Below are 24789 nucleotides of genomic sequence, written 5' to 3' on the forward strand. Positions count from 1 at the left end.
GATACAGGAGGAAGAGTCCTGACCACAGGAGCTTACACTCTATAGATACAAGAGGAGGATGAAGAGTCCTGACCACAAGAGCTTACACTGTATAGATACAGGAGGAGGACTCCTGACCACAGGAGCTTACACTGTATAGATACAGGAGGAGGACTCCTGACCACAGGAGCTTACACTGTATAGATACAGGAGGAGGACTCCTGACCACAGGAGCTTACACTCTATAGATACAGGAGGAGGACTCCTGACCACAGGAGCTTACACTCTATAGATACAGGAGGAGGACTCCTGACCACAGGAGCTTACAATATATAGCAGGGGTCCTCAAACTAACGGGGTCAGTTCACTGTCCCTCAGACCATTGGAGGGCTGGAATATAGTTTAAAAAAAAACGATGAACAAATTCCTATGCACACTGCACATATCTTATTTTGAAGTAAAAAAAAAAAAACAAGAACAAATACAATATTTAACATGAAGAACAAGTAAAGTTAAATCAACAAACTTACTGGTATTGGCCTGCTTTTGGCTAATGAGATGGTCCATGTCCGGTCCATATTTGTCACTACTAGTCCGTAACAAGTGATGCAAGTGTGCATCAGTTAGTCTAGATCTGGTTGGAGATTTCAAATGTTTCATTCTGGAAAAAGTCTGGTCACAGACATAAGTGCTGCCAAAGATGGTTTCCATTTTGAGTGCATGTTCATAACAGCTGGCAAGTCGCGGCTTTGAGGTGGGCTAAAAGTAAGGCCGAAAAAAGACGTTAGTCCATCTAGTTCAGCCTATAAAACTCTGTCAGAATAAATCCCCAGATCTACGTCCTTCTAAAGAACCTAACAATAACTGTAAGATACAATATTATTACGCTCCAGGAAGACGTCCAGGCCTCTCTTGAACCCTTCGACTGAGTTCGCCATCACCACCTCCTCAGGCAGGGAATTCCAGATTCTCACTGCCCTAACAGTAAAGAATCCTCTTCTATGTTGGTGGAAAAACCTTTTCTCCTCCAGACGCAGAGAATGCCCCCCTTGTGACCGTCACATTCCTTGGTATAAACAGATCCTCGGAGAGATATTTGTATTGTCCCCTTATATACTTGGTTATTAGATCGCCCCTCAGTCGTCTTTTATCTAGACTAAATAATCCTAATTTTGCTAATCACTCTAGTTTCCCCATCTAGTTTCCCCAGTATTGTAGTTTCCCCATCCCCTTTATTAATTTTCTTGCCCTCCTTTGTACCCGCTCTAGTTCCATTATATCCTTCCTGAGCACCGGTGCCCAAAACTGTACACAGTACTCCATGTGCGGTCTAACCAGAGATTTGTACAGAGGCAGTATAATGCTCTCATCATGTGTATCCAGACCTCTTTTAATGCACTCCATGATCCTGTTTGCCTTGGCAGCTGCTGCCTGTGGCTGCTCCAGGTAAGTTTATCATTAACTAGGATCCCCCAAGTCCTTCTCCATGTCAGATTTACCCAGTGGTTTCCCGTTCAGTGTGTAATGGTGATATCGATTCCTTCTTCCCATGTGTATAACCTTACATTTATCATTGTTAAACCCCATCTGCCACCTTTCGGCCCAAGTTCCCAACTTATCCTGATCCATCTGTAGCAGAATACTATCTTCTCTTGTACTGACTGCTTTACATAGTTTTGTATCATCTGCAAATATCGATATTTTACTGTGTAAACCTTCTACCAGATCGTTAATAAATATGTTGAAGAGAATAGGTCCCAACACCGACCCCTGCGGTCCCCCACTGGTCACAGCGACCCAGTTGGAGAATATACTATTTATAACCACCCTCTGCTTTCTATCACTCAGCCAGTTACTTACCCATTTACACACATTTTCCCCCAGACCCAGCATTCTCATTGTGTACCAACCTCTTGTGTGGCACGGTATCAAACACTTTGGAAAAATCAAGATTTACCACATCCAATGACTCACCTTGGTCCAGTCTATAGCTTACCTCTTCATAAAAACTGATTAGATTGGTTTGACAGGAGCGATTCCTCATAAACCCATGGTGATATGGCGTTAAACAATTATTCTCATTTAGATAATCCAGAATAACGTCCCTCAGAAACCCTTCAAATATTTTACCAACTATAGAGGTTAGACTTACTGGCCTATAATTTCCAGGTCACTTTTAGAGCCTTTTTGAATATTGGTACCACATTTGCTATGCGCCAGTCCTGTGGAACAGACCCTGTCGCTATAGAGTCTCTAAATATAAGAAATAATGGCTTGTCTATTACATTGTTCTCGTGGGTGTTTGCCATCCGGACCCGGAGATTTATCTATTTTAATCTTATTTAGCCGGTTTCGCACCTCTTCTTGGGTTAGATTGGTGACCCTTAATATCTGGTTTTCTTTGTCTCTTGGCATTTCATTTTCCACCATGAATACCGTGGAGAAGGTGTTTAATATATTAGCTTTTTCCTCATCATCTACAACCATACTTTCCTCACAATTTTTTAATGGGCCTACACTTTCACTTTTGATTCTTTTTACTATTGATATAATTGAAGAACAGCTTGGGATTAGTTTTACTCTCCTTAGCAATGTGTTTCTCATAACTATCCTCTCCTGTAGTTGTTCCTTTGCAGTGCAACAAGCTATTCTGTGACTTTGAAATAGTCATTCGTCCCACGAATAAAAATTAGAAGTTGTGCAGAATCACGAATATCGTTACTTTCGTTGAGTGCCAAGGAAACAGGAAATTTTTTTTGCGGAGTTTTGCAAATGCTGATGCAAAGTGTCCCCCATTTCTTCAATCCTTTGTGTAATTGTAGGTCCTGAAAGACTCACTGTACAAAATAAATCGACCTTCTCTGGACACATCTCTTTGGCAACAGAAAGAAGGCATACCTTAACAAATTCTCCCTCCACGAATGGTCTGCCAGTGCATGCTATTGGCAACTTGAAATCTTGCTCACGGTGATCAAATATTTAGCTGCTTCTGCTTCACAAAAGTATTTTGCTGAGTTGTCAATGTATTTTTCAGTTTTAATATTTTATCTTTTCTCACTTTTCCTACCAATCATATTTATCTTTATGTTGAGTTTGATAGTGTCGACGCAAATTGTATTCTTTGAACACACACTATATTCTAGTTTATCAAACACACAGCTCTTGTACTGCATGAAAAAGTAACCATAAGTCCATTGTTCTTTGAATATCCTACACTCCTGAGTCAATTTTTCTCTTTCTTGATATCATTGTTACCTAGGGATTCCAAACTGCTATTAGTAAAATACATATATAGCGCTAAAAAAAACCAGCAAAAAAAATTGCCCATACAGACTGCACTGCCCATCAATACATTTTGATCAGTGCCCATTAATGCAGAGTTGCCAGTCCATATCTCATTTCAGCCTCACCAGTGCTCATATTAGTGGAACTCTGCATTTACCTCCGGCTCAGACAGGTGTGGTGCGAGAGTCCCCAATAGGCAGCATAAGGTCCGCAAGAGGCAGGTAAATGTCCCTAATAGGCAGCATAAGTCCCCAGTACTTACCTGTGTCCCCCGCTGTTCTGAAGAGGCGCCCGCTCGACTCCGTTTTCTGTCATCAGGCCGTGCAGTGCTGCATACGGAGGGCCACTTGTCACCTTTCCTCATCGTTCCGCCTGCGATTACAGGGCTCGCCGACATTGAACTGTAGTGAAGTTCAATGTCGGCCGGGCCCAGGGGGTGGCTGCGGAACTTAACTACCGGTGTAGCAGAGGTAGGAGGAACAGCTGCTCTGGGTCCCTTGAGACCATGGGCCCTGAAGAACAAGTCGGCTGCTAAGCAAGACAGGCAGCAGTGGCAAAAACACCCGGTGGGCCGGATAAATGTCCTTGGTGGGCCGCATGTGGCCCGCGGACGGTATTTTGAGGACCCCTGCTCTACAATTACAGGAAGAGGAGTCCTGACCACAGGAGCTTACACTCTATAGATACAGGCGGATGAGTCCTGACCACAAGAGCTTTCACTCTATAGATACAGGAGGAGGAAGAGTCTTGACCACAAGCGCTTACACTCTTATAGATACAAGTGAACGCACGGCCCATTGGCCCCCTGTGGCACAAACAGGTTGTCACAGCTGTTGAGGGGCTGCTATGTGAATACTCCTGTGTCGTAATTCAGCAAATAGAAAAAGTGATCAACTGCAGGTTCATGTCATCCAAGAAGAAAAAAAAAGTATATGAACATTAGATTCAGACTGTTTACTAACTAAAAATAAAACATTTGGTATTATGTCTGTAAAACTGAAGTATAACATTTAATATTAGTTTATTTGTTTAGGTTGCATCAACACTATCAAAAAGTGCAATAAGAAGCGATCTAAACATTAGATGCAACAGAAAAATGGTGTCAAGAAAAACCACAGGTCAACAAGCAAAAAATAAACAACCAAGCCATACATTGTCAGAAAATGGAAATGTTACCGGTCTCCGAAAATAACAGTCCAATTTGTCTTATTTCTTTTTTTACATGTTTGGCACCTCTGATTGTACTGAGCTGGAGAATCTCATAACCAGGTCATTTTACTGCACAATGAATGGTGTAAAGCCAAAACCTATAAAACAAGTCTCATCAGGGCTCAAGGCTTTGATCTCCTAGGTCCAGGACACTGACAGGAGGCTACATTGGATATAAAAGTCTAAGCACCCTATTAAAATCCCAGGTTTTGGCCATGTTAAAAATCCCACCAAGAAGAATAATGAAAACTTTAATGTCATCCAAAATCTGAACAAATCCATTGAGAAAGTGAAATAAAAGCAGGGGGAGAAAAATGAAACTACAATAATGTGGTTGCATAAGTTTGAGCACCCCCTGATAATGGAGGATGTGGTTGTGCTCAGAATTAGCCACATTTACAAAGTAGTCAGTTCTTGTTCGTTGTCATTTATAGCAATTCTGATTCTCCACATAGAAAGTGTCGCTGTTCTAGGACATTTGTCCTGACATTTTCTGGTCCATAAACAGCTGACAAGACAGCAAAGGGATCTTGTTGTGGAAAGTTGTCAGTGAGGAGAAGGTACAAAAACCTTTCCCAGGCATCAGATCTACCATGGAGCGCTGTGAAAACGTTAAGAGGAAGAGCCTTACATTTGGCACAGTAGTGAAATTACCTAAAACTGGACTTCCCCAAAAAACTGCTGAAAAAAAGCAAGAAAACTGTTCCAGGATCTGCTAAGAAGCCAATAGTAGTAATAAAGGAGCTGCAGGAATTTCTGACCCATCCTGATTGTGTCCTGCATGCGAGAACAACGTTCTGTATTCTTCATATGTCGGGCCTGTGGGGTCGGGGGAAAGACGGATCCTTATCTAAGGGTGGTTTCACATTAGCGTTTCAGGGTGCAGCAACGGCCGCTGCTAAGCCCCGCCTCCAGTAGCTCCGCCTTCCGGCACATGACGCTGCATGCGTCCCCTATCTTTATCACTGGGGACGCAGGCCGTGCGCAGTATGCGTTTGGCGGCGCATGCATCCTTTTGACGGTGCGCCAAACGCAACCTGTTGCAATTTGGTTGCGCTCGGCGCACCGTCAAAAGGACGCATGCGTTGCCAAACGCATACTGCGCACGGCCTGCATCCCCAGTGATAAAGATAGGGGACGCAAAACGCGTCATGCGTCGGTAGGCGTAGCTACCTGAGGGGGCGGGGCTTAGCAGCGGCCGTGCGCAAGCCGTCGCTGTGCCCTGAAATGCCAATGTGAAACCACCCTTGCAAAGAAAATCATGTAAGCTCGGCAATGTGTTATCAGAACCTACATCGCTTGTGCCAGAAGGAAATGTGTTTTGTCTGATGAGGCTGAACGAAAACTTTGTGGCCATAATTCCAAAAGGTGCAAAGCCAACACTGGACATTACCCGAAGATCACCATCCCCGCAGTGAGGTATGGAGGCAGCATTGAGCTCTGGGCTGTTTTTCAGCAGCTGGAACTGGAGCTTTAGCCAAGATGGAGGGAATTATGGACAGAACGAATGTCAGTCACCTTTACATGCAGACTGCAGGGCCGGAGTGGCTGCATGTAACATCCGCGGCGGTAATCACCTACTCACACAGGAGTGCAGCCTGAACGCACTCGGGAGCCATCATCAGGACCGTCTGCACAGAACAATAATCCCGCTATACGCTGCCGTACAGAGGTGATGACTCATACAGAACCAGCAAAATTAAATGAAAAAGTTACATAAAAAATTTAAAGCTTTTTTTTTTTTGGCAATAAAAAAAAATCTAAATAAAAAGTGATCAAACAAGGGAGATCAATAAAACCGACCCTCACACAGCGCCATCATAGAAACGTGAGTCACTAACATGAGAAAATTACTGACCGACGACTGCCTAAAAAGAAAACCTGAAAAAACATGGAAGAATTGTTATTTTAAAAAATACATTTTTCACCAGACACTTGACCAGTATAAATAATAAAGGCCACCAGCCTCCATGTGCCACCTGAGGTAATCTGCTGCACCGTGACGCCTCGCGCCGAGGTAATCTGCTGCACCGTGACGCCTCGCGCCGAGGTAATCTGCTGCACCGTGACGCCTCGCGCCGAGGTAATCTGCTGCACCGTGACGCCTCGCGCCGAGGTAATCTGCTGCACCGTGACGCCTCGCGCCGAGGTAATCTGCTGCACCGTGACGCCTCGCGCCGAGGTAATCTGCTGCACCGTGACGCCTCGCGCCGAGGTAATCTGCTGCACCGTGACGCCTCGCGCCGAGGTAATCTGCTGCACCGTGACGCCTCGCGCCGAGGTAATCTGCTGCACCGTGACGCCTCGCGCCGAGGTAATCTGCTGCACCGTGACGCCTCGCGCCGAGGTAATCTGCTGCACCGTGACGCCTCGCGCCGAGGTAATCTGCTGCACCGTGACGCCTCGCGCCGAGGTAATCTGCTGCACCGTGACGCCTCGCGCCGAGGTAATCTGCTGCACCGTGACGCCTCGCGCCGAGGTAATCTGCTGCACCGTGACGCCTCGCGCCGAGGTAATCTGCTGCACCGTGACGCCTCGCGCCGAGGTAATCTGCTGCACCGTGACGCCTCGCGCCGAGGTAATCTGCTGCACCGTGACGCCTCGCGCCGAGGTAATCTGCTGCACCGTGACGCCTCGCGCCGAGGTAATCTGCTGCACCGTGACGCCTCGCGCCGAGGTAATCTGCTGCACCGTGACGCCTCGCGCCGAGGTAATCTGCTGCACCGTGACGCCTCGCGCCGAGGTAATCTGCTGCACCGTGACGCCTCGCGCCGAGGTAATCTGCTGCACCGTGACGCCTCGCGCCGAGGTAATCTGCTGCACCGTGACGCCTCGCGCCGAGGTAATCTGCTGCACCGTGACGCCTCGCGCCGAGGTAATCTGCTGCACCGTGACGCCTCGCGCCGAGGTAATCTGCTGCACCGTGACGCCTCGCGCCGAGGTAATCTGCTGCACCGTGACGCCTCGCGCCGAGGTAATCTGCTGCACCGTGACGCCTCGCGCCGAGGTAATCTGCTGCACCGTGACGCCTCGCGCCGAGGTAATCTGCTGCACCGTGACGCCTCGCGCCGAGGTAATCTGCTGCACCGTGACGCCTCGCGCCGAGGTAATCTGCTGCACCGTGACGCCTCGCGCCGAGGTAATCTGCTGCACCGTGACGCCTCGCGCCGAGGTAATCTGCTGCACCGTGACGCCTCGCGCCGAGGTAATCTGCTGCACCGTGACGCCTCGCGCCGAGGTAATCTGCTGCACCGTGACGCCTCGCGCCGAGGTAATCTGCTGCACCGTGACGCCTCGCGCCGAGGTAATCTGCTGCACCGTGACGCCTCGCGCCGAGGTAATCTGCTGCACCGTGACGCCTCACACTGGAGGTAATCTACTGCACCGTGACACCTCACACTGGAGGTAATCTTCTGCACCGTGACACCTCACACTGGAGGTAATCTACTGCACCGTGACACCTCACACTGGAGGTAATCTACTGCACCGTGACACCTCACACTGGAGGTAATCTACTGCACCGTGACACCTCACACTGAGGTAATCTACTGCACCGTGACACCTCACACTGGAGGTAATCTACTGCACCGTGACACCTCACACTGAGGTAATCTACTGCACCGTGACACCTCACACTGAGGTAATCTACTGCACCGTGACACCTCACACTGGAGGTAATCTACTGCACCGTGACACCTCACACTGGAGGTAATCTACTGCACCGTGACGTCTCACACTGAGGTAATCTACTGCACCGTGACACCTCACACTGGAGGTAATCTACTGCACCGTGACACCTCACACTGGAGGTAATCTACTGCACCGTGACGTCTCACACTGAGGTAATCTACTGCACCGTGACGTCTCACACTGAGGTAATCTACTGCACCGTGACACCTCACACTGAGGTAATCTACTGCACCGTGACACCTCACACTGGAGGTAATCTACTGCACCGTGACACCTCACACTGAGGTAATCTACTGCACCGTGACACCTCACACTGGAGGTAATCTACTGCACCGTGACACCTCACACTGGAGGTAATCTACTGCACCGTGACACCTCATACTACACTCGCCTTCCCGCGCTTTTCTACAGATTGGCACTGCGCATGCTTCCTTCCCTACTACGCAATCTTGTCAATAAAGTTTATTTTGTTGACAGAAAAACGTCGCTTTGTGCCCGAATGCTCGAGCGTGCTGACGTTGCCGTACGTGTTCAGGAGGGGCGTGGCTGGAGAATAGACGCGCTCTGGTGGGCTGGGACTGTTTGGAATAAACAAGACTCATAAAGGCGTGGTCACCCTAGTGGGCGTGCATTAAAAGCGCTACAAACCAATCACTGACCTGCCTCGGCAATGATTGACAGCTGATAGAAATAGGGGAAGCATTAGGTGGGTGGAGCACGTTTTATGATACCTATGAGGGGAGGAGCTTGGAATTTGATGGACACCTGGCGGGTGTGGTCGTTGTGGTTGGGGGTGTGTCCTAGGCTGAGTTTTTCCAATGAGGAGGCGTGTATATCAGTTAGTATAGGCGTGGCTTTGTGATTGGCAGGCTATGCGGCCGGATGCCTCCGCGGAGTAGGCGTGTCCTCCGCCTGATTGGCAGTCGGAGGGGGAGGGTCTCCCGCTCTGCACAGGCCGCAGCAGCATTGCCCGGCAGGCAGCGAGTGTGGCGGCGATGAAACAAAGGCAGGTCGGGCTCGGCGTCCCCGGCGGCTGTAACGGCAGCAGCAGCGGAGGAGACGGCAGGCTGGCGGGCCCCCGGCAGAGGAGAAGGCGCCGCCGGGGAGGCGGAGCGGCTGCCGGGGAGGAAGGCAGCCCTGCCACACGCCAGTACCAGCAGGCCGGGCCCCGCCGGGAGGAGCCCCGGAGGGATCCCGAGGAGGAAGAGGACGGAGAGGAGGAGGACGAAGAAGAGGAGGAAGAGGAGGAGTGTGAGGGGGAGGACGACGACGGTGACGGGGACTCCATGGCCGCCCCGCTGGTCCAGGCCCGGAGGAAGGACGGAGGCCCGGCCGCCAAGTTCTGGGAGAGTCCGGACACCGTGTCCCAGCTGGACGGCGTGCGGGTGTGGATCGGGAAGAACTACAAGAAGGTGAGGGAGACCCGGGGAGGAGGAGAGGGAGACCCGGGGAGGAGGAGGAGGAGAGGGAGACCCGGGGAGGAGGAGGAGGAGAGGGAGACCCGGAGGAGGAGGAGGAGGAGAGGGAGACCCGGAGGAGGAGGAGGAGAGGGAGACCCGGGGAAGGAGGAGGAGAGGGAGACCCGGGGAAGGAGGAGGAGAGGGAGACCCGGGGAAGGAGGAGGAGAGGGAGACCCGGGGAAGGAGGAGGAGAGGGAGACCCGGGGAAGGAGGAGGAGAGGGAGACCCGGGGAAGGAGGAGGAGAGGGAGACCCGGGGAAGGAGGAGGAGAGGGAGACCCGGGGAAGGAGGAGGAGAGGGAGACCCGGGGAAGGAGGAGGAGAGGGAGACCCGGGGAAGGAGGAGGAGAGGGAGACCCGGGGAAGGAGGAGGAGAGGGAGAGGGAGACCCGGGGAAGGAGGAGGAGAGGGAGAGGGAGACCCGGGGAAGGAGGAGGAGAGGGAGAGGGAGACCCGGGGAAGGAGGAGGAGAGGGAGAGGGAGACCCGGGGAAGGAGGAGGAGAGGGAGAGGGAGACCCGGGGAAGGAGGAGGAGGAGGAGAGGGAGACCCGGGGAAGGAGGAGGAGGAGGAGAGGGAGACCCGGGGAAGGAGGAGGAGAGGGAGACCCGGGGAAGGAGGAGGAGAGGGAGACCCGGGGAAGGAGAAGGAGGAGGAGAGGGAGACCCGGGGAAGGAGAAGGAGGAGGAGAGGGAGACCCGGGGAAGGAGAAGGAGGAGGAGAGGGAGACCCGGGGAAGGAGAAGGAGGAGGAGAGGGAGACCCGGGGAAGGAGAAGGAGGAGGAGAGGGAGACCCGGGGAAGGAGAAGGAGGAGGAGAGGGAGACCCGGGGAAGGAGAAGGAGGAGGAGAGGGAGACCCGGGGAAGGAGAAGGAGGAGGAGAGGGAGACCCGGGGAAGGAGAAGGAGGAGGAGAGGGAGACCCGGGGAAGGAGAAGGAGGAGGAGAGGGAGACCCGGGGAAGGAGAAGGAGGAGGAGAGGGAGACCCGGGGAAGGAGAAGGAGGAGGAGAGGGAGACCCGGGGAAGGAGAAGGAGGAGGAGAGGGAGACCCGGGGAAGGAGAAGGAGGAGGAGAGGGAGACCCGGGGAAGGAGAAGGAGAGGGAGACCCGGGAAGGAGGAGGAGAGGGAGACCCGGGGAAGGAGAAGGAGGAGGAGAGGGAGACCCGGGGAAGGAGAAGGAGGAGGAGAGGGAGACCCGGGGAAGGAGGAGGAGGAGAGGGAGACCCGGGGAAGGAGGAGGAGAGGGAGACCCGGGGAAGGAGGAGGAGAGGGAGACCCGGGGAAGGAGGAGGAGGAGAGGGAGAGGGAGACCGGGGGAGGAGGGGGAGAGGGAGACCGGGGAAGGAGGGGGAGGAGGGGAGAGGGAGACCGGGGGAGGAGGGGGAGAGGGAGACCGGGGGAGGAGGGGGAGGAGGGGAGAGGGAGACCGGGGGAGGAGGGGGAGAGGGAGACCGGGGGAGGAGGGGGAGAGGGGGAGAGGGAGACCGGGGGAGGAGGGGGAGAGGGAGACCGGGGGAGGAGGGGGAGAGGGAGACCGGGGGAGGAGGGGGAGAGGGAGACCGGGGGAGGAGGGGGAGAGGGAGACCCGGGGAGGAGGGGGAGAGGGAGACCCGGGAAGTGGAGACCCGGGGAGGAGGAGAGGGAGACCCTGTGGTGGAGGAGAAGAGTAAAGTGCTGCGGAATATGTCGGCGCTATAAAAATAAAATTTATTATTATTATAGGGAGACCTGGGGAGTGGAGGCCCGGGGAGGAGGAGAGGGAGACCTGGGGAGTGGAGGCCCCGAGAGGAGGAGGAGAGAGGCTCGGGGAGTGGGGGCCCCGAGAGGAGGAGGAGAGGGAGGCCCTGAGAGGAGAGGTTTGGGGGGCAGAGAAGGCTAGGAGATGTAGGTTTGGGGATAAGGAGGCCTAGGCAGCGCAAGGGGGTTCAGAGGGAAGAGAGTAAGGGAGGCCTGAGAAATCAGAGTCTGAGGAGATGAGGGGGTTTGGGCAATGGGCGAGAAAGAGGCTGGGTGGAGGAGGATGCATGTAATGGGGCAGAGGCCGGTGCCTGCGGTAGAGAGGGGACAGGAGGGCTGAGCTGGGGGGGGAGGGGTGCTGTAGGTGCCTGCCGCTCGTCTCTGCGCTCCCCGGTGCCTGCCGCTCGTCTTTGCGCTCCCCCGGTGCCGCTCTGTTGCAGGTTGCCTGCAGTCTCTTGCGCTCCAGCGACGCCCGTGGTGCTGACATTGGGGGGATCCTCATCACGTGCAGCAGATTCCCGGCCCCGTAGTCCTCTCTGATATTGTGCCACCATTCTGCACAGTTTCCACCATGGCTTCTTGCTGTCAGTGAATATGAACTTTTCTTATTTATAATCAAAAGCTAAGAACCTCTGTGTGCGCTCAGCTGTCGGTGCGGACAATCCCTGATGTCGGACCCCCTTTGTCACTGTGTTCTCTGCCCCTTCTGGGCACAATTGCGGAGACCCAGATCTGTTGTGTATTGCTGGAGGAGCGCTGCCCCCCATTGCGAACACCAGATGTGGGGGGCGGTGATGTAGGAATACGATCTTATGCGATCAGCGACAGACAGCGGGGGAGCCGGTCGGAGGGAAGTATCACACATAGCGATATCGCTGCTGCGTCACCAAATCGGCGATGCTTTAGCGATATCGCTTTGTGTAAAGCCCCCTTCAGTCTTCCAGGTTTCTGATGAACTTTCGGAGGGTGAACAGGAGACGCTACAAGTAGCAAAAATCCCCCCTCACCTACAACAGCAGCAATTCTGCAGCCCTACAACCTGCGTGTGGGGCACTCTGGTATTGAACAGGTTAAAATCCAGGCCCACTGAGCCGTGCTGGATTGATTGGTCATGCCTGTCTGTATGTGAGCAGACAGGAGCAATCACTGCTGGAGGCGGCACCTGTAAACGTCAGCAGCTGAGCTACAAGCAGAGCCGACATCACACAGATGCAGAATCAGAAGCTGAGACATTGCCGCCCTGCATCACCCCTGTGCCTGACGATCGTTTCCATCACCCTTACCCCTGGCCGGTGCGTGGCAGTGACCAGCTCATGCTTCTCATCGCTACAGAAATGCCCAACATGTGGGCGCTAAATGTTGTTTAGACACATTGGGGCTCAGAAGGGGGGGGGGCATTTGGAATTGGGAGCGCAGAATTTGCTGAATTTGTTTTGGGGGGGGGGCGAGGAGCCATTTGGCTTCTCCAGAGCCTTTGTGCTACCAGTAACGTGGAGGCCCCTATATTTCCGTTAACAGGTCAGCCCGGAGTGGGTCCCCCTTGCTTTTTTGTGGATTCAGTTGAAGCTTTTATTGGGAACTTTCTGGATAACGTTTGGGATCAGGCGACTTTTTATTCTTCGGCTCGGTGCAATTACAGCGATATCTGATTTATGGCGGGTTTTATGTTTGGCGGCTGTCACACGCTTAAAGACGCTTTTATTGCAAAAAGTTATTTTTGCATCACCACATATTGAGAGCTATAATTTTTCCATATTTTGACCCACTGAGTCATGTGAGGTCTTATTTTTTTGCGGTACGAGTTGTCGTTTTTATTGGTACCATTTTTGGGCACGTTACATTTTTTTATCGCGTTTTATTGCACTTTTTGTTCGGCGGTGTGATGGTAAAGCATTGTTTTTCCTCGTGTTTTTATTTTTACGGTGTCCACTGAAGGGGTTAACTAGTGGGACAGTTTGTGTACTTTTTGTTTTTTAGATAAATGTATTTATTGCAATAATATTTTCGTTCTTTATTTGGGGGTTTTTCAAAAATATTTTTGCACATTTTAATAACTTTGGTTTACTTTTTACATTGTCCCAGGAAGGGACCTCACTGTACAGTAACACATGACTGATCTGATACTCTGCAATGCTTCTGCGCTGCAGATCATCAGCAGCATCTGACAGGCAGGGAGGAGGCGCTCACAAGCTGCCTTCCCTGAAGGACCCCGTGGCCATATTTGTTAACCCCTTAAGCCCCGGAGGTTTTTACATTTTTGTTTTTCACTCCCCCTCTTCCCAGAGCCATAACTTTTTTTTATATCAGTACTGAAGCGTTATAAGAGGGGCTGATATCCGTAACATATGGTGTAATGTCTGGAGGTTATATCCGTACTGGAGCGTTGTAAGAGCGCTGTATAGCGCTTATCAGATGTTGTGGTGCGTGTAGCTCGTATTCTCAGATTTCATCCATCCTTTATTTTTGCTCTGGATTTTCCCACCTGCAAACAATTCTCTTATTCCGGTTGTATCCTCCATGGATGATCCTCAGCAGCAAACTCAATATAATTGTAACAAACCCTCAGCAGAGAAGTAAATGCCAAAGAATGAGGACATCCTCACCGCCAGCAGAGATCTGGTCCATGATGAGGGGCTGGTGGTGCTGGGCTGTGTAGTCAGGTGGATGATGAGTGGCTGGTGGTGCTGGGCTGCGTAGTCACGTGGATGATGAGGGACTGGTGGTGCTGCGATGCGTGGACTGGTGGTGCTGCGATGCGTAGTCAGGTGGATGATGAGGGACTGGTGGTGCTGCGATGCGTAGTCAGGTGGATGATGAGGGACTGGTGGTGCTGGGATGCGTAGTCAGGTGGATGATGAGGGACTGGTGGTGCTGGGATGCGTAGTCAGGTGGATGATGAGGGACTGGTGGTGCTGGGATGCGTAGTCAGGTGGATGATGAGGGACTGGTGGTGCTGGGATGCGTAGTCAGGTGGATGATGAGGGACTGGTGGTGCTGCGATGCGTAGTCAGGTGGATGATGAGGGACTGGTGGTGCTGCGATGCGTAGTCAGGTGGATGATGAGGGATTGGTGCTACGATGCGTAGTCAGGTGGATGATGAGGGGCTGGTGGTGCTGGGATGCGTAGTCAGGTGGATGATGAGGGGCTGGTGGTGCTGGGATGCGTAGTCAGGTGGGTGATGAGGGGCTGGTGGTGCTGGGATGCGTAGTCGATGAGGGGCTGGTGGTGCTGGGCTGCGTAGTCAGGTGGATGATGAGGGGCTGGTGGTGCTGGGCTGCGTAGTCGATGAGGGGCTGGTGGTGCTGGGCTGCGTAGTCGATGAGGGGCTAGTGGTGCTGGGCTGCGTAGTCGATGAGGGGCTGGTGGTGCTGGGCAGCGTAGTCAGGTGGATGATGAGGGGCTGCGTAGTCTTTCATGTGGGCTGTTGTTAACCCTTTGTTTTCCACCCCAGTACGTGCAGGCCGACTCTCCCACCAATAAAGCGCTGGCCGTTCTCGTCTCTCAGCTCCTCCAGTTTCAGGAAGATGCATTTGGACGACACGTTACCAACCCGGCCTTCACCAAACTGCCTGTAAGTGTCTGGTGTCTTCGGGGGCACACTATGCGGGAGACCCCAGTCCTTCCTGACCCTCACGTGTCAGAAATCCATGGCGGACCCATAGTGGTGGATTCACAGCTGGACTCGGACAGCGGGTCACCCTGTCTTTGGCTTTGAGGGTCTCCTGAGCTTTATCTTGTAATTCTGTGTTGTGCATTTTGCAGATTAAATGCTTCTTGGACTTTAAAGCTGGCGGTGCCCTGTGTCACATACTGGGAGCTGCGTACAAGCACCGAAGCGACCAAGGAGGGTAAGAGCTAAAAAGCCGCCATATAGGGGTTATAAAATGTCACTCGTCGTACCCCGCACCTCTCAACCATCCTGTCCCTATAGTGCCCAAGTCCTGGAGGTGATGGTGTGAACTGAGCATATACCGTGGATGTCTACAACTGGGAATATCCCTTCTAAAGCGTTAAAGGGGTTAAAAGATGGGTCATCCGGCACCCCCGATCACCTGATTGTAAGACCCCTGGTGGCCAGAAGTGGACGTGTACAGAGCAGGGGAGCACAGCTCCGTGCCGGAGTGGTGGTCGTTCTCGGTACTACAGCTCTTCTCATATTGAAGTGCGTGGGATCTGCGCTGCAGTCCTGAGAATGGCCACAGCACGGTGTGCGGCGCTGCACTGTCTGAGCTCTGTACACTGTTTACACCTCCCTCTTTGGCAGAGATAAACAGCTGATGGGTGAGGTGCCAGGTGTCGGACCCCCATCCATCTGACATTGGTGGCACAAGTCCCTGGCAGACCCTGCTCTGGATTTCAGTGATCTCTGATTTTCCTTTTCTTTTTCCCACAGGAGGAGATTCGATTTGCAGAATCCATCGCGGATGGATCGCAATGTGGAGATGTTCATGGCTATCGAGAAGACTCTGATGCAGGTGGGGCTGCTATTCTGACTGTCACTTGGTCACATCCATTTACGTGTCATCCATGTGAGACGAGGGCTCGTCAGTGAGGGTCTGTAGCCGGAGATCCCACCAATCACTTGGACATTGATGTGCGTGTAGTACCTGAGCGAGCTGTGCTGTTCTGCAATGTGAGGGTGCAGTCAGTGTCTCTGCTCATGGGAGCCCCCAGCCCTGGCATACAGTATGGGGTCTTGGAGATCGGCCCATCTGATACAGAGCTCCGCCATCTGCTGTATGTAATTGAACTGTATACCATGCACCCCTCCGCTGACCGCTCCTCCTTCATGGGGTTAATATACGCAGCTTGGTCAAATTCAGGACCACCGGTGCAGTGGTGACTCCTGGCCAATGGGCTGCCACAGGATCTTGTAGCTCAGGAGCCCCCTATCCTCTCTAGTGGAACATGGGGGCACATTGTGCTGCAGACACTTGATGACCTCACATATCGAGGCTTCATATACACCCGCATACACATCTAACCACCCATCAGCGCGGCCGTGAAGTGCCGATGTGCTGCTGGGGCTCTGCCGAAGACCCCTGGGACTGTCATGCTCCTCTGACACTCAGTCCAGGGCTGTTGTTGATAGGAGAACCTGATTTTTGCTATACAGTACAGACGATCACAGATTCAGGACCTGTCAGGGCTATAGAATAAAGTTAGAAAAAAAAAAAGTTACAAAAAAAAATGGAAGTTCGAATCTCCACCATTTCCCCCATTAAAGTTTAAGAAATAAAAAAAATACACATCGTATCTCCTTGTCCGTGAAAGTCCAATCAATCAAAATATTATTGAAAACAAATTAACCCGACCGATAAAAGGCGTAATGAGAAAAAAATGCCATAAGAGGCGATCAGAACATTGTATCCTCCCAGAGAGGCATCAATGTAAACCTTGTCTTGGGGGTCCTCGCACAGCCCACCGACCAAGAGTAAAAAACGTCACGAGTCTCGGAAAATGGTGACACAAGCGGAAATGTATTTATTTTTTTTTCACCATCTAAATAGAGCTGCATGTTTGGTGTCATCTTAATCCTGACCTGGATTCATGGCTGGGAACCTTTACCATGTAATGAACACTGTAAATTAAAAAAAACAATTGTAGATTTGCTCCTTTATCGCTGTTTGGTGCATTCAAAAACTTTTGCTCCTGATTTCTGGTACTTCATATCATAACAAGGAATGGTGTCATGGAAAAGAACAACTTGTGCCGCAAAAAAAAATGGGGAACCGTCATATCATGTACCCTGTGGTCTGATGGTGCGGCGGGAGCCGCGGAGTACAGGACTAGTCCTTTCCCTCCTGTTCTGCATGCGATAGTCCGGAACGGATCTGGGTTCCCCCTCACAGGCTGGTTGTATGTACGATCAGTGACCACCTCCTCTCAGGTCCATTATTGCCAGATTATTGGACGTCTCCGTTGTGGCGACTTCACTTTCTTTATCCGCTCTTTACCTTCTTGCGTTTTGCTTCCCTGTAGAACAACTGTCTGAGCCGACCGACCGTCTACCTCGTCCCCGAAATAGAGCTGAAGCTCGGCAATAAACTGAAAGACATTGTGAAGCGCCACCAGGTGAGCGCCGTGGGGGCGACAAGCGGCCGCCCCTGCTAAGTACGTGACACACAGGCTCATCAGTCGTTCTTTCTGTTCTAGGGTACAATCACGGAAGAGAAGACAAAAGCCTCGCACCATGTACACCCCGTTCCTACCTCACTGGACGACGGTAAGAAAGACCTCATCCCCTGCAGGTGCAGAGATCGTATGGGGGCTCTGGTGGGGGGGGGGGGGGGGGAGAGGAAGCCGAATACAGCAAATGTATGTGCCATGGGAAGAGAGTGGGGGCGTGTGTGCCATGGGGAGAGGGGTTGGCCCCTCCTGTGTGCGATGGGGAGAGGGGTTGCCCCCCCCTGTGTGCCATGGGTAGAGGGGTTGGCCCCCCTGTGTGCCATGGGTAGAGGGGTTGGCCCCCCCGTGTGTGCCATGGGGAGAGAGGTTGCCCCCCCATGTGTGCCATGGGTAGAGGGGTTGCCCCCCCCCATGTGTGCCATGGGGAGAGGGGTTGGCCCCCCCGTGTGTGCCATGGGGAGAGGGGTTGGCCCCCCCCGTGTGTGCCATGGGGAGAGGGGTTGGCCCCCCCCATGTGTGCCATGGGGAGAGGGGTTGCCCCCCCCCATGTGTGCCATGGGGAGAGGGGTTGGCCCCCCCATGTGTGCCATGGGGAGAGGGGTTGGCCCCCCCATGTGTGCCATGGGGAGAGGGGTTGGCCCCCCCATGTGTGCCATGGGGAGAGGGGTTGGCCCCCCCATGTGTGCCATGGGGAGAGGGGTTGGCCCCCCCGTGTGTGCCATGGGGAGAGGGGTTGGCCCCCCCGTGTGTGCCATGGGGAGAGGGGTTGGCCCCCCCGTGTGTGCCATGGGGAGAGGGGTTGGCCCCCCCCCATGTGTGCCATGGGGAGAGGGGTTGGCCCCCTCGTGTGTGCCATGGGGAGAGAGGGGTTGGCCCCCTCGTGTGTGCCATGGGGAGAGAGGGGTTGGCCCCCTCGTGTGTGCCATGGGGAGAGAGGGGTTGGCCCCCTCGTGTGTGCCATGGGGAGAGAGGGGTTGGCCCCCTCGTGTGTGCCATGGGGAGAGAGGGGTTGGCCCCCTCGTGTGTGCCATGGGGAGAGAGGGGTTGGCCCCCTCGTGTGTGCCATGGGGAGAGAGGGGTTGGCCCCCTCGTGTGTGCCATGGGGAGAGAGGGGTTGGCCCCCTCGTGTGTGCCATGGGGAGAGAGGGGTTGGCCCCCTCGTGTGTGCCATGGGGAGAGGGGTTGGCCCCCCCCCCGTGTGTGCCATGGGGAGAGGGGTTGGCCCCCCCCCCCCGTGTGTGCCATGGGGAGAGGGGTTGGCCCCCCCCCGTGTGTGCCATGGGGAGAGGGGTTGCCCCCCCCCCGTGTGTGCCATGGGGAGAGGGGTTGGCCCCCCCCGTGTGTGCCATGGGGAGAGGGGTTGGCCCCCCCCGTGTGTGCCATGGGGAGAGGGGTTGGCCCCCCCCCGTGTGTGCCATGGGGAGAGGGGTTGGCCCCCCCCCGTGTGTGCCATGGGGAGAGGGGTTGGCCCCCCCCCGTGTGTGCCATGGGGAGGGGGGGACCCCCCCCATATGCCAGGTACTGAGAGCAGTAACCACTTGCCTAAAGGCCCCGTCTCACTAAGCGATCTCGGTAGCGAGATCGCTGCTGAGTCACAACTTTTGTGACGTAACAGCGATCTCACCAGCGAGATCGCTGTGTGTGACAGCAATCAGCGAGCGGCCCCCCTGCCGGTATCGCTGATCGCTGGAAGAAACCTCTGGACATTTCTTTGGTCGCTGGTCTCCCGCTGGCCAGCACGCATCGCTGTGTGTGACAGCGGGAGACCAGCGATCAGGTGTAAAAAAATAATTAAAAAAAATATAGTTATTTTCACCTTCCGATGTCCCGTTCAGCCATCCCGCCTCTCTCCACGCTCCGGTGCCAGTGATCCTTTGCACGAATGACCGCGAGACTTTGTTATCCCTCGAGACCGTGACATCTCGCGGTCATTCGTGCAAAGGATCACTGGGACCGGAGCGTGGAGAGAGGCAGGATGGCTGAACGGGACGTCGGAAGGTGAGAATAACTATATTTTTTATTTTGATACTATTTTCTACAGCGATAGCCAGCGATGCCGGGCGCTCGGCATCGCTGTGCTGATCGCTGGTGAAGCTGTCTGTGTGACAGCTCACCAGCGATCACATAGCAACTTACCAGCGATACTGACACCTTCATATCGGTGTCGGGATCGCTGGTGAGTCGCTTAGTGTGACGGGGCCTTTACAGTCTGACCGATCTGAGGACAGAAGTCTTTACATGTTAGGACGGAGGGTCTGCTGGGCTATTTGGGCATTTTCTGCCACAATCTCATATAACCACTAACCTACTATATATTTTTTTTTCCCCAGAGGAGTGGCTGAGACCCCTTGTGAAGAAAGATAAACAAGTTCTCGTGCATTGGGGTTATCACCCGGACAGGTGAGAAGGCTGGGCCCATAAAAGAATGGGTTGTTGTCGTCCCCTTTCCTCCCCTGTGCGGCGTCACCGTCCCATTCACAAAAGCGAGCCACCCCTGCGGTTTCATCTCCGTCCCCTTTCTTCCACGTGCACTTGCTGCCTCTTTCACCACCCCGCTCGCTCTAGTCTCCCCGCAACCTTTACCCCCCGCACTATTGTCTCTCGCCTACAACCATCCCCCCGCACGCTCTCTTCTTGCCCACAACCCCCCCGCAGCCTCGTCGCTGTCCCCTTTTCCCCACGTGCGCTTTCCACCACTTTCACCACCCCCACTCGTTCTCGTCCCCCGCAACTTTCACCCCCCTCTCAAGCTCTCGTCTCCTGCCTCCCCCCTGCACAGCCTCGTCATCGTCTCCCACATTCGCTTGCCGCCTCTTTCACTGTCCCACTCCCCGCTCGTTCTCGTCCCCCGCGACCCCCCCCCCCACCGCACGCTCTATTCTCTCGCCCGCAACACTCCCGCGCGGCCTTGTCGCCTTTTTCCCCCACGTGTGCTTGCTGCCTCTTTCACCACCCCTCCCCCGCACACTCGTCCTCCGCCCCTTTCACCCCCCCACAATTTTCACCCCCCTACGCCCCCCCCAACTGCTGACTGTGTTTTTGTCCAGCTACGATTCCTGGATTCCTGTCTCAGACCTGGATGTGGATATCGAGGATCCGCCAATTGCTGAGAAGCCTTGGAAAGTGAGTGACTCGGCGCAATCACGTGTCCGGATCAGAGGGCGCACGCTTCTCCGCTAATCCGCAGACTTTCTATCCTTCTAGGTTCATGCAAAATGGCTGCTGGACACGGACGTGTTTAACGAGTGGATGAACGAGGAGGACTACGAGGTCGACGAGAATAAGAAGGTGACCAGCTTCCGGCAGAGGATCTCCCTGAAGAGCGACGAGGTGCGGAGTGACCAGATCCACGTGCCTACATGCTTAGTGATCGCCTGACGCTGCCATCACGTGTGTGAACCATGTGGCCGTCAGCTGCTCGTATGCTTATATGCTTCATCTCTAATATTTCAGGCCGTGCGGAGCCCCGAGAGGAAAGACCGGAAGTCTGCGGGTGCCCCCAAGAAGAGGAAACGCTCGCCGTCCCCGCAGACGCCTTCAGAATCCCGCAAGAAGCCTGGAAAGAAGGGGTAAGGTGACAGCGCGAGACCCGCAGATATGTACTACTACTCCCACAGCAGGGGGCAGTCCTGAGCTGAATTATTCCAGTTAATGTTCCCAGATGTGCCACCGAGCACGGATCACCGCTATGACGTCATGGGCAGTGCGAGACCCCGGAGATCGCAATCCGCTGATTTATAGATTTGGACCAATTATCAAATTACAGTGGACTAAGAAGTGTCCAGAACGGGCGAATGGTTGTTTTATGTGCGTCTGTACTAGTCATCACTGCTTTTGCCTCGTCCTCTGTGTCTGGAAGTGAAGAGCGACCTAGACTGGGTGTAATTGTAGCAGAAGCCCAGCTGTTAGAACAGGTAGCTCTGCAAAAGTGATAAGTCTCAGCACGTAAACCTCCAGGGACCGCAAACGCCGAGACCTCGTTACATTCGGCAGCCTAATAAGGTATCACTAAAAGGGACACAATGGAGGTGAAGATCTGTCTCTGGCGATTCCGGCTGTGTGCTTGTTACACGGATGGTCACCTACAATGTCTTCCCGTCCGTGACCAAGCTGAAGAGAGAAAATGGGGGGGAAAAAAAACCCCTGATCATAAATTCTGCTTTATCTCTAGCCAAGGAGGACTATACGGCAAGCGGAGATGGCAGAAGGAAGAGGACGAGCAGGAGGATCTGACTAAAGACATGGAGGACCCCACACCAGTGCCCAACATGGAGGAGGTCATCCTCCCCAAAAATGGTGAGTTTACATCCCTACTAGTTGATGTGGCTGCTGGCTGGCGCTGCCTTCCCCTGCTGGCTGGCGCTGCCTTCCCCTGCTGGCTGGCGCCGCCTTCCCCTGCTGGCTGGCACCTCATTTTTTTTTATTTTTTTTTCTGTCTAGTAAATCCAAAGAAGGACAGCGAGCACACACCTGTCAAGGGAGGAGTAGTGGCTGACTTGGGTAAGTCTTTGGCACAGGAGCACACCGTGGCCTGATGGTTATTTTTCAGTTTTCCTTCATTCGGTGCAGAGTTCTGATGTTTCCTCACATAGTGCAGCGCCACCTGGTCTTCAGTGTACCGCAGTGTGCCCGTCCATCAGATGGTGGTCGCATTTGCTCGGACACCTCCTCACTGCACCGTCTCTGTATATCTGTCTAGTATTATAGCTTTCTGCCTGCTCATCAGGAGAGGAGCAGAGATCCTGCAGATTAGCTGTGGAGTCTCCTTCCCCCTCTGGCAGTTGACAGTCTAGTCCTTCTGACTCTTCTGAGCCATCCATAGCAGCTCGGCTCAGTCTCTGCATTATAACACATTCTCTCTCTCACATTCACAGTTGGGTAAATGACTTTGTTTTTGGCAGATGAGCAGGAGGAGGAAGCGGTGACTGCAAGCGGCAAGGTGAGTGGACACCACCTATAGACCGTGGTCCTGTCTCATGATCCAAGCTGTGATGGGATCATCTAATAAAGTTTCTGGTCCTGGTGATTGAGGAGTTTTGCTTTGCTTTTAGGAAGATGAAGATCCCAGTCGAGGAGATCAGAGCCGGATGATGGACAATGGGGAAGACAACGTGACGGAGCAGACGAACCACATCATCATTCCCAGCTACGCTGCGTGGTTCGACTACAACAGGTGAGGATCGGGGTGACGCAAGGAACCATTGTTTAACCCATCGTGCTCGGAGGTAATGAGCATCTCATCTCTTGCAGTATTCACGTCATCGAGCGTCGGGCTCTCCCAGAATTCTTCAATGGGAAAAACAAATCCAAGACCCCAGAGATGTAAGTGTCAGGGGGCCCGATGGTAAAGATGGCTGCAGTGATCGGCTGTGGGTATTGGGTGCAGAACTGATGCGTGAGGCGGACATTGACTTTTCTTTCTATAGATACCTGGCGTACCGCAATTTCATCATAGACACGTACAGACTGAACCCTCAGGAGTATCTGACCAGCACCGCGTGTCGGAGGAACCTGACCGGAGATGTCTGTGCTGTCATGAGGTGAGACGTGGCTCCTGTGGGATGTGGAAGGTAGTTTGGATTAAAGTGGTGGTGTTAGAACTACAATGGTCGCTTGTTTCTCCCCTCTGCAGGGTGCATGCCTTTCTGGAGCAGTGGGGGCTTGTGAATTACCAGGTGGATGCAGAGTCCCGGCCAATGGCCATGGGACCGCCCCCGACACCCCATTTTAACGTGCTGGCAGATACTCCATCTGGTCTGGTGCCTCTCCACATGAGGACCCCACAGGTATGGTGCACTTTCTTAAGACCACCATGGTCAGGGGTGACCGTCGGGGCGCAGTGATGATTTCGTGTCTCGTACCTCCAGGTGCCGGCTGCTCAGCAAATGTTAAACTTCCCGGAGAAAAACAAAGACAAGCCGAGCGACCTGCAGAACTTCGGCCTCAGAACGGACGTTTACTCCAAGAAGACGCTGGCAAAGGTCGGGCTGGGGGTTATGGCTGTGGTAGGAATTTGTGGCTTCTAATAAAGGCGACTCATGAGGTTTCTTCACGCACAGAGCAAATCTGCCAGCGCTGGGAGGGAGTGGACGGAGCAAGAGACTCTGCTTCTCTTAGAGGTGAGTGGCGGGCAGGCCTGGTTTTAGACAAAGTGGGGCCCTGAGTGCTCACATATTGCACCATCACCCAGAAACATTTCTGTTGTATTTACATGCGCCAAGTTCAGGCCATCAAACAAGCGATCGACAATATTGAAGTTGTTCGCTTTTTCCTGAGTTTCTCTACACCGGCTGAGGAAGAATGATGGGGTCAGATAGTCCTTGATATAGTATAATACATTCCCCGTGGTCCTCCCTCTTCAGAATATAATGGAGGAGCCCCACACACACAGTATAATGCAGCTCCTGCACACAGTATAATGCAGCCCCCCACATAGAGTACAATTACACACACCCTTAGCTCTCCTCCATCAGCTCCACTGCTTGCACACGCTGAGGTAGAGAGGTAGTGATGTTAGAGGAATCATCATCTGATGTTCTCTCTTTCATCACTGATTTCAAATGTATCGACACCTATGATGCTGGTAAGTTGAATACGGGGGGTGAGGAGCAGCGCTGGGCCGCTCTTATGGGCCACATAGCGGCAGCCTGGTGTGCCACTGTTAGCGGTATGCCACTGGCTGGGGATCCTAGGCGACTGCCTGGTCTGCCTGCCCCTAACGCAGGCCCTGCTTGGCAGCCACGTCTGGCCTTGTGGCGGCCACGTCTGGGCTTGTGTGCATTGGGTCCAGACACGTTGGGGCTGACGCTCTTTCCTATCACTTTTCTCAGGCTCTGGAAATGTACAAAGATGACTGGAACAAGGTGTCGGAGCACGTGGGAAGCCGCACTCAGGACGAATGCATCCTTCACTTCCTCAGACTTCCCATCGAGGACCCTTACCTCGAGAACTCGGACGCTTCCCTCGGACCTCTGGCCTATCAGCCCGTACCTTTCAGCCAGTCTGGTAACCCAGTTATGAGCACAGTTGCCTTCCTGGCCTCGGTGGTGGACCCCAGAGTTGCGGCAGCAGCCGCCAAAGCCGCCTTAGGTAATTATTGATGCAGGCTTTGTGTTACGGGTTAGAAAACAAAAGGTGGAAAGCGTTAAGGCCTTTCCAAGATATCTGCTTGCTGTCAGAGAAATGATTATTGGCTGCTGGGTTCTGACACACTGTAACGATCCTTGCACCGGTGATACGTTGGGGAAGGACATAATTTAATAATCGGGATTATTATTATTATTATAGCGCCATTTATTC

General features: G+C 53.3%; 1 protein-coding gene and 1 non-coding gene across 4 annotated transcripts in view; both read left to right on the forward strand.

Annotated features, from left to right (window-relative positions):
- The first annotated feature begins 9132 nt into the window (after positions 1-9132).
- SMARCC1 (SWI/SNF related BAF chromatin remodeling complex subunit C1) overlaps positions 9133-24789 on the forward strand; it is a 30022-nt gene continuing 14365 nt past the window's right edge. For all 3 annotated transcript variants that reach the window (XM_073551184.1, XM_073551185.1, XM_073551186.1), the window contains exons 1-20: positions 9133-9575; positions 14813-14932; positions 15124-15209; positions 15755-15836; positions 17344-17436; positions 17518-17587; positions 19821-19890; positions 20538-20613; positions 20695-20820; positions 20944-21059; positions 21662-21786; positions 21931-21990; positions 22392-22429; positions 22542-22663; positions 22741-22812; positions 22917-23030; positions 23123-23276; positions 23358-23471; positions 23550-23609; positions 24321-24579. In XM_073551184.1, the coding sequence (XP_073407285.1) occupies positions 9159-9575; positions 14813-14932; positions 15124-15209; positions 15755-15836; positions 17344-17436; positions 17518-17587; positions 19821-19890; positions 20538-20613; positions 20695-20820; positions 20944-21059; positions 21662-21786; positions 21931-21990; positions 22392-22429; positions 22542-22663; positions 22741-22812; positions 22917-23030; positions 23123-23276; positions 23358-23471; positions 23550-23609; positions 24321-24579 (2374 nt within the window). In that variant the 5' untranslated portion in view covers positions 9133-9158. The remainder of the gene's footprint in view (positions 9576-14812; positions 14933-15123; positions 15210-15754; positions 15837-17343; positions 17437-17517; positions 17588-19820; positions 19891-20537; positions 20614-20694; positions 20821-20943; positions 21060-21661; positions 21787-21930; positions 21991-22391; positions 22430-22541; positions 22664-22740; positions 22813-22916; positions 23031-23122; positions 23277-23357; positions 23472-23549; positions 23610-24320; positions 24580-24789) is intronic.
- LOC141054078 (small nucleolar RNA SNORA5) lies at positions 16165-16297 on the forward strand. The gene has a single exon (XR_012221350.1). It is a non-coding gene; the product is annotated as a small nucleolar RNA SNORA5 (small nucleolar RNA).

The sequence above is a fragment of the Dendrobates tinctorius genome, unplaced genomic scaffold, assembly GCF_039654945.1.
Source record: "Dendrobates tinctorius isolate UK_male_01 unplaced genomic scaffold, ASM3965494v1 ptg000173l, whole genome shotgun sequence".
NCBI lineage: Eukaryota > Metazoa > Chordata > Amphibia > Anura > Dendrobatidae > Dendrobates > Dendrobates tinctorius.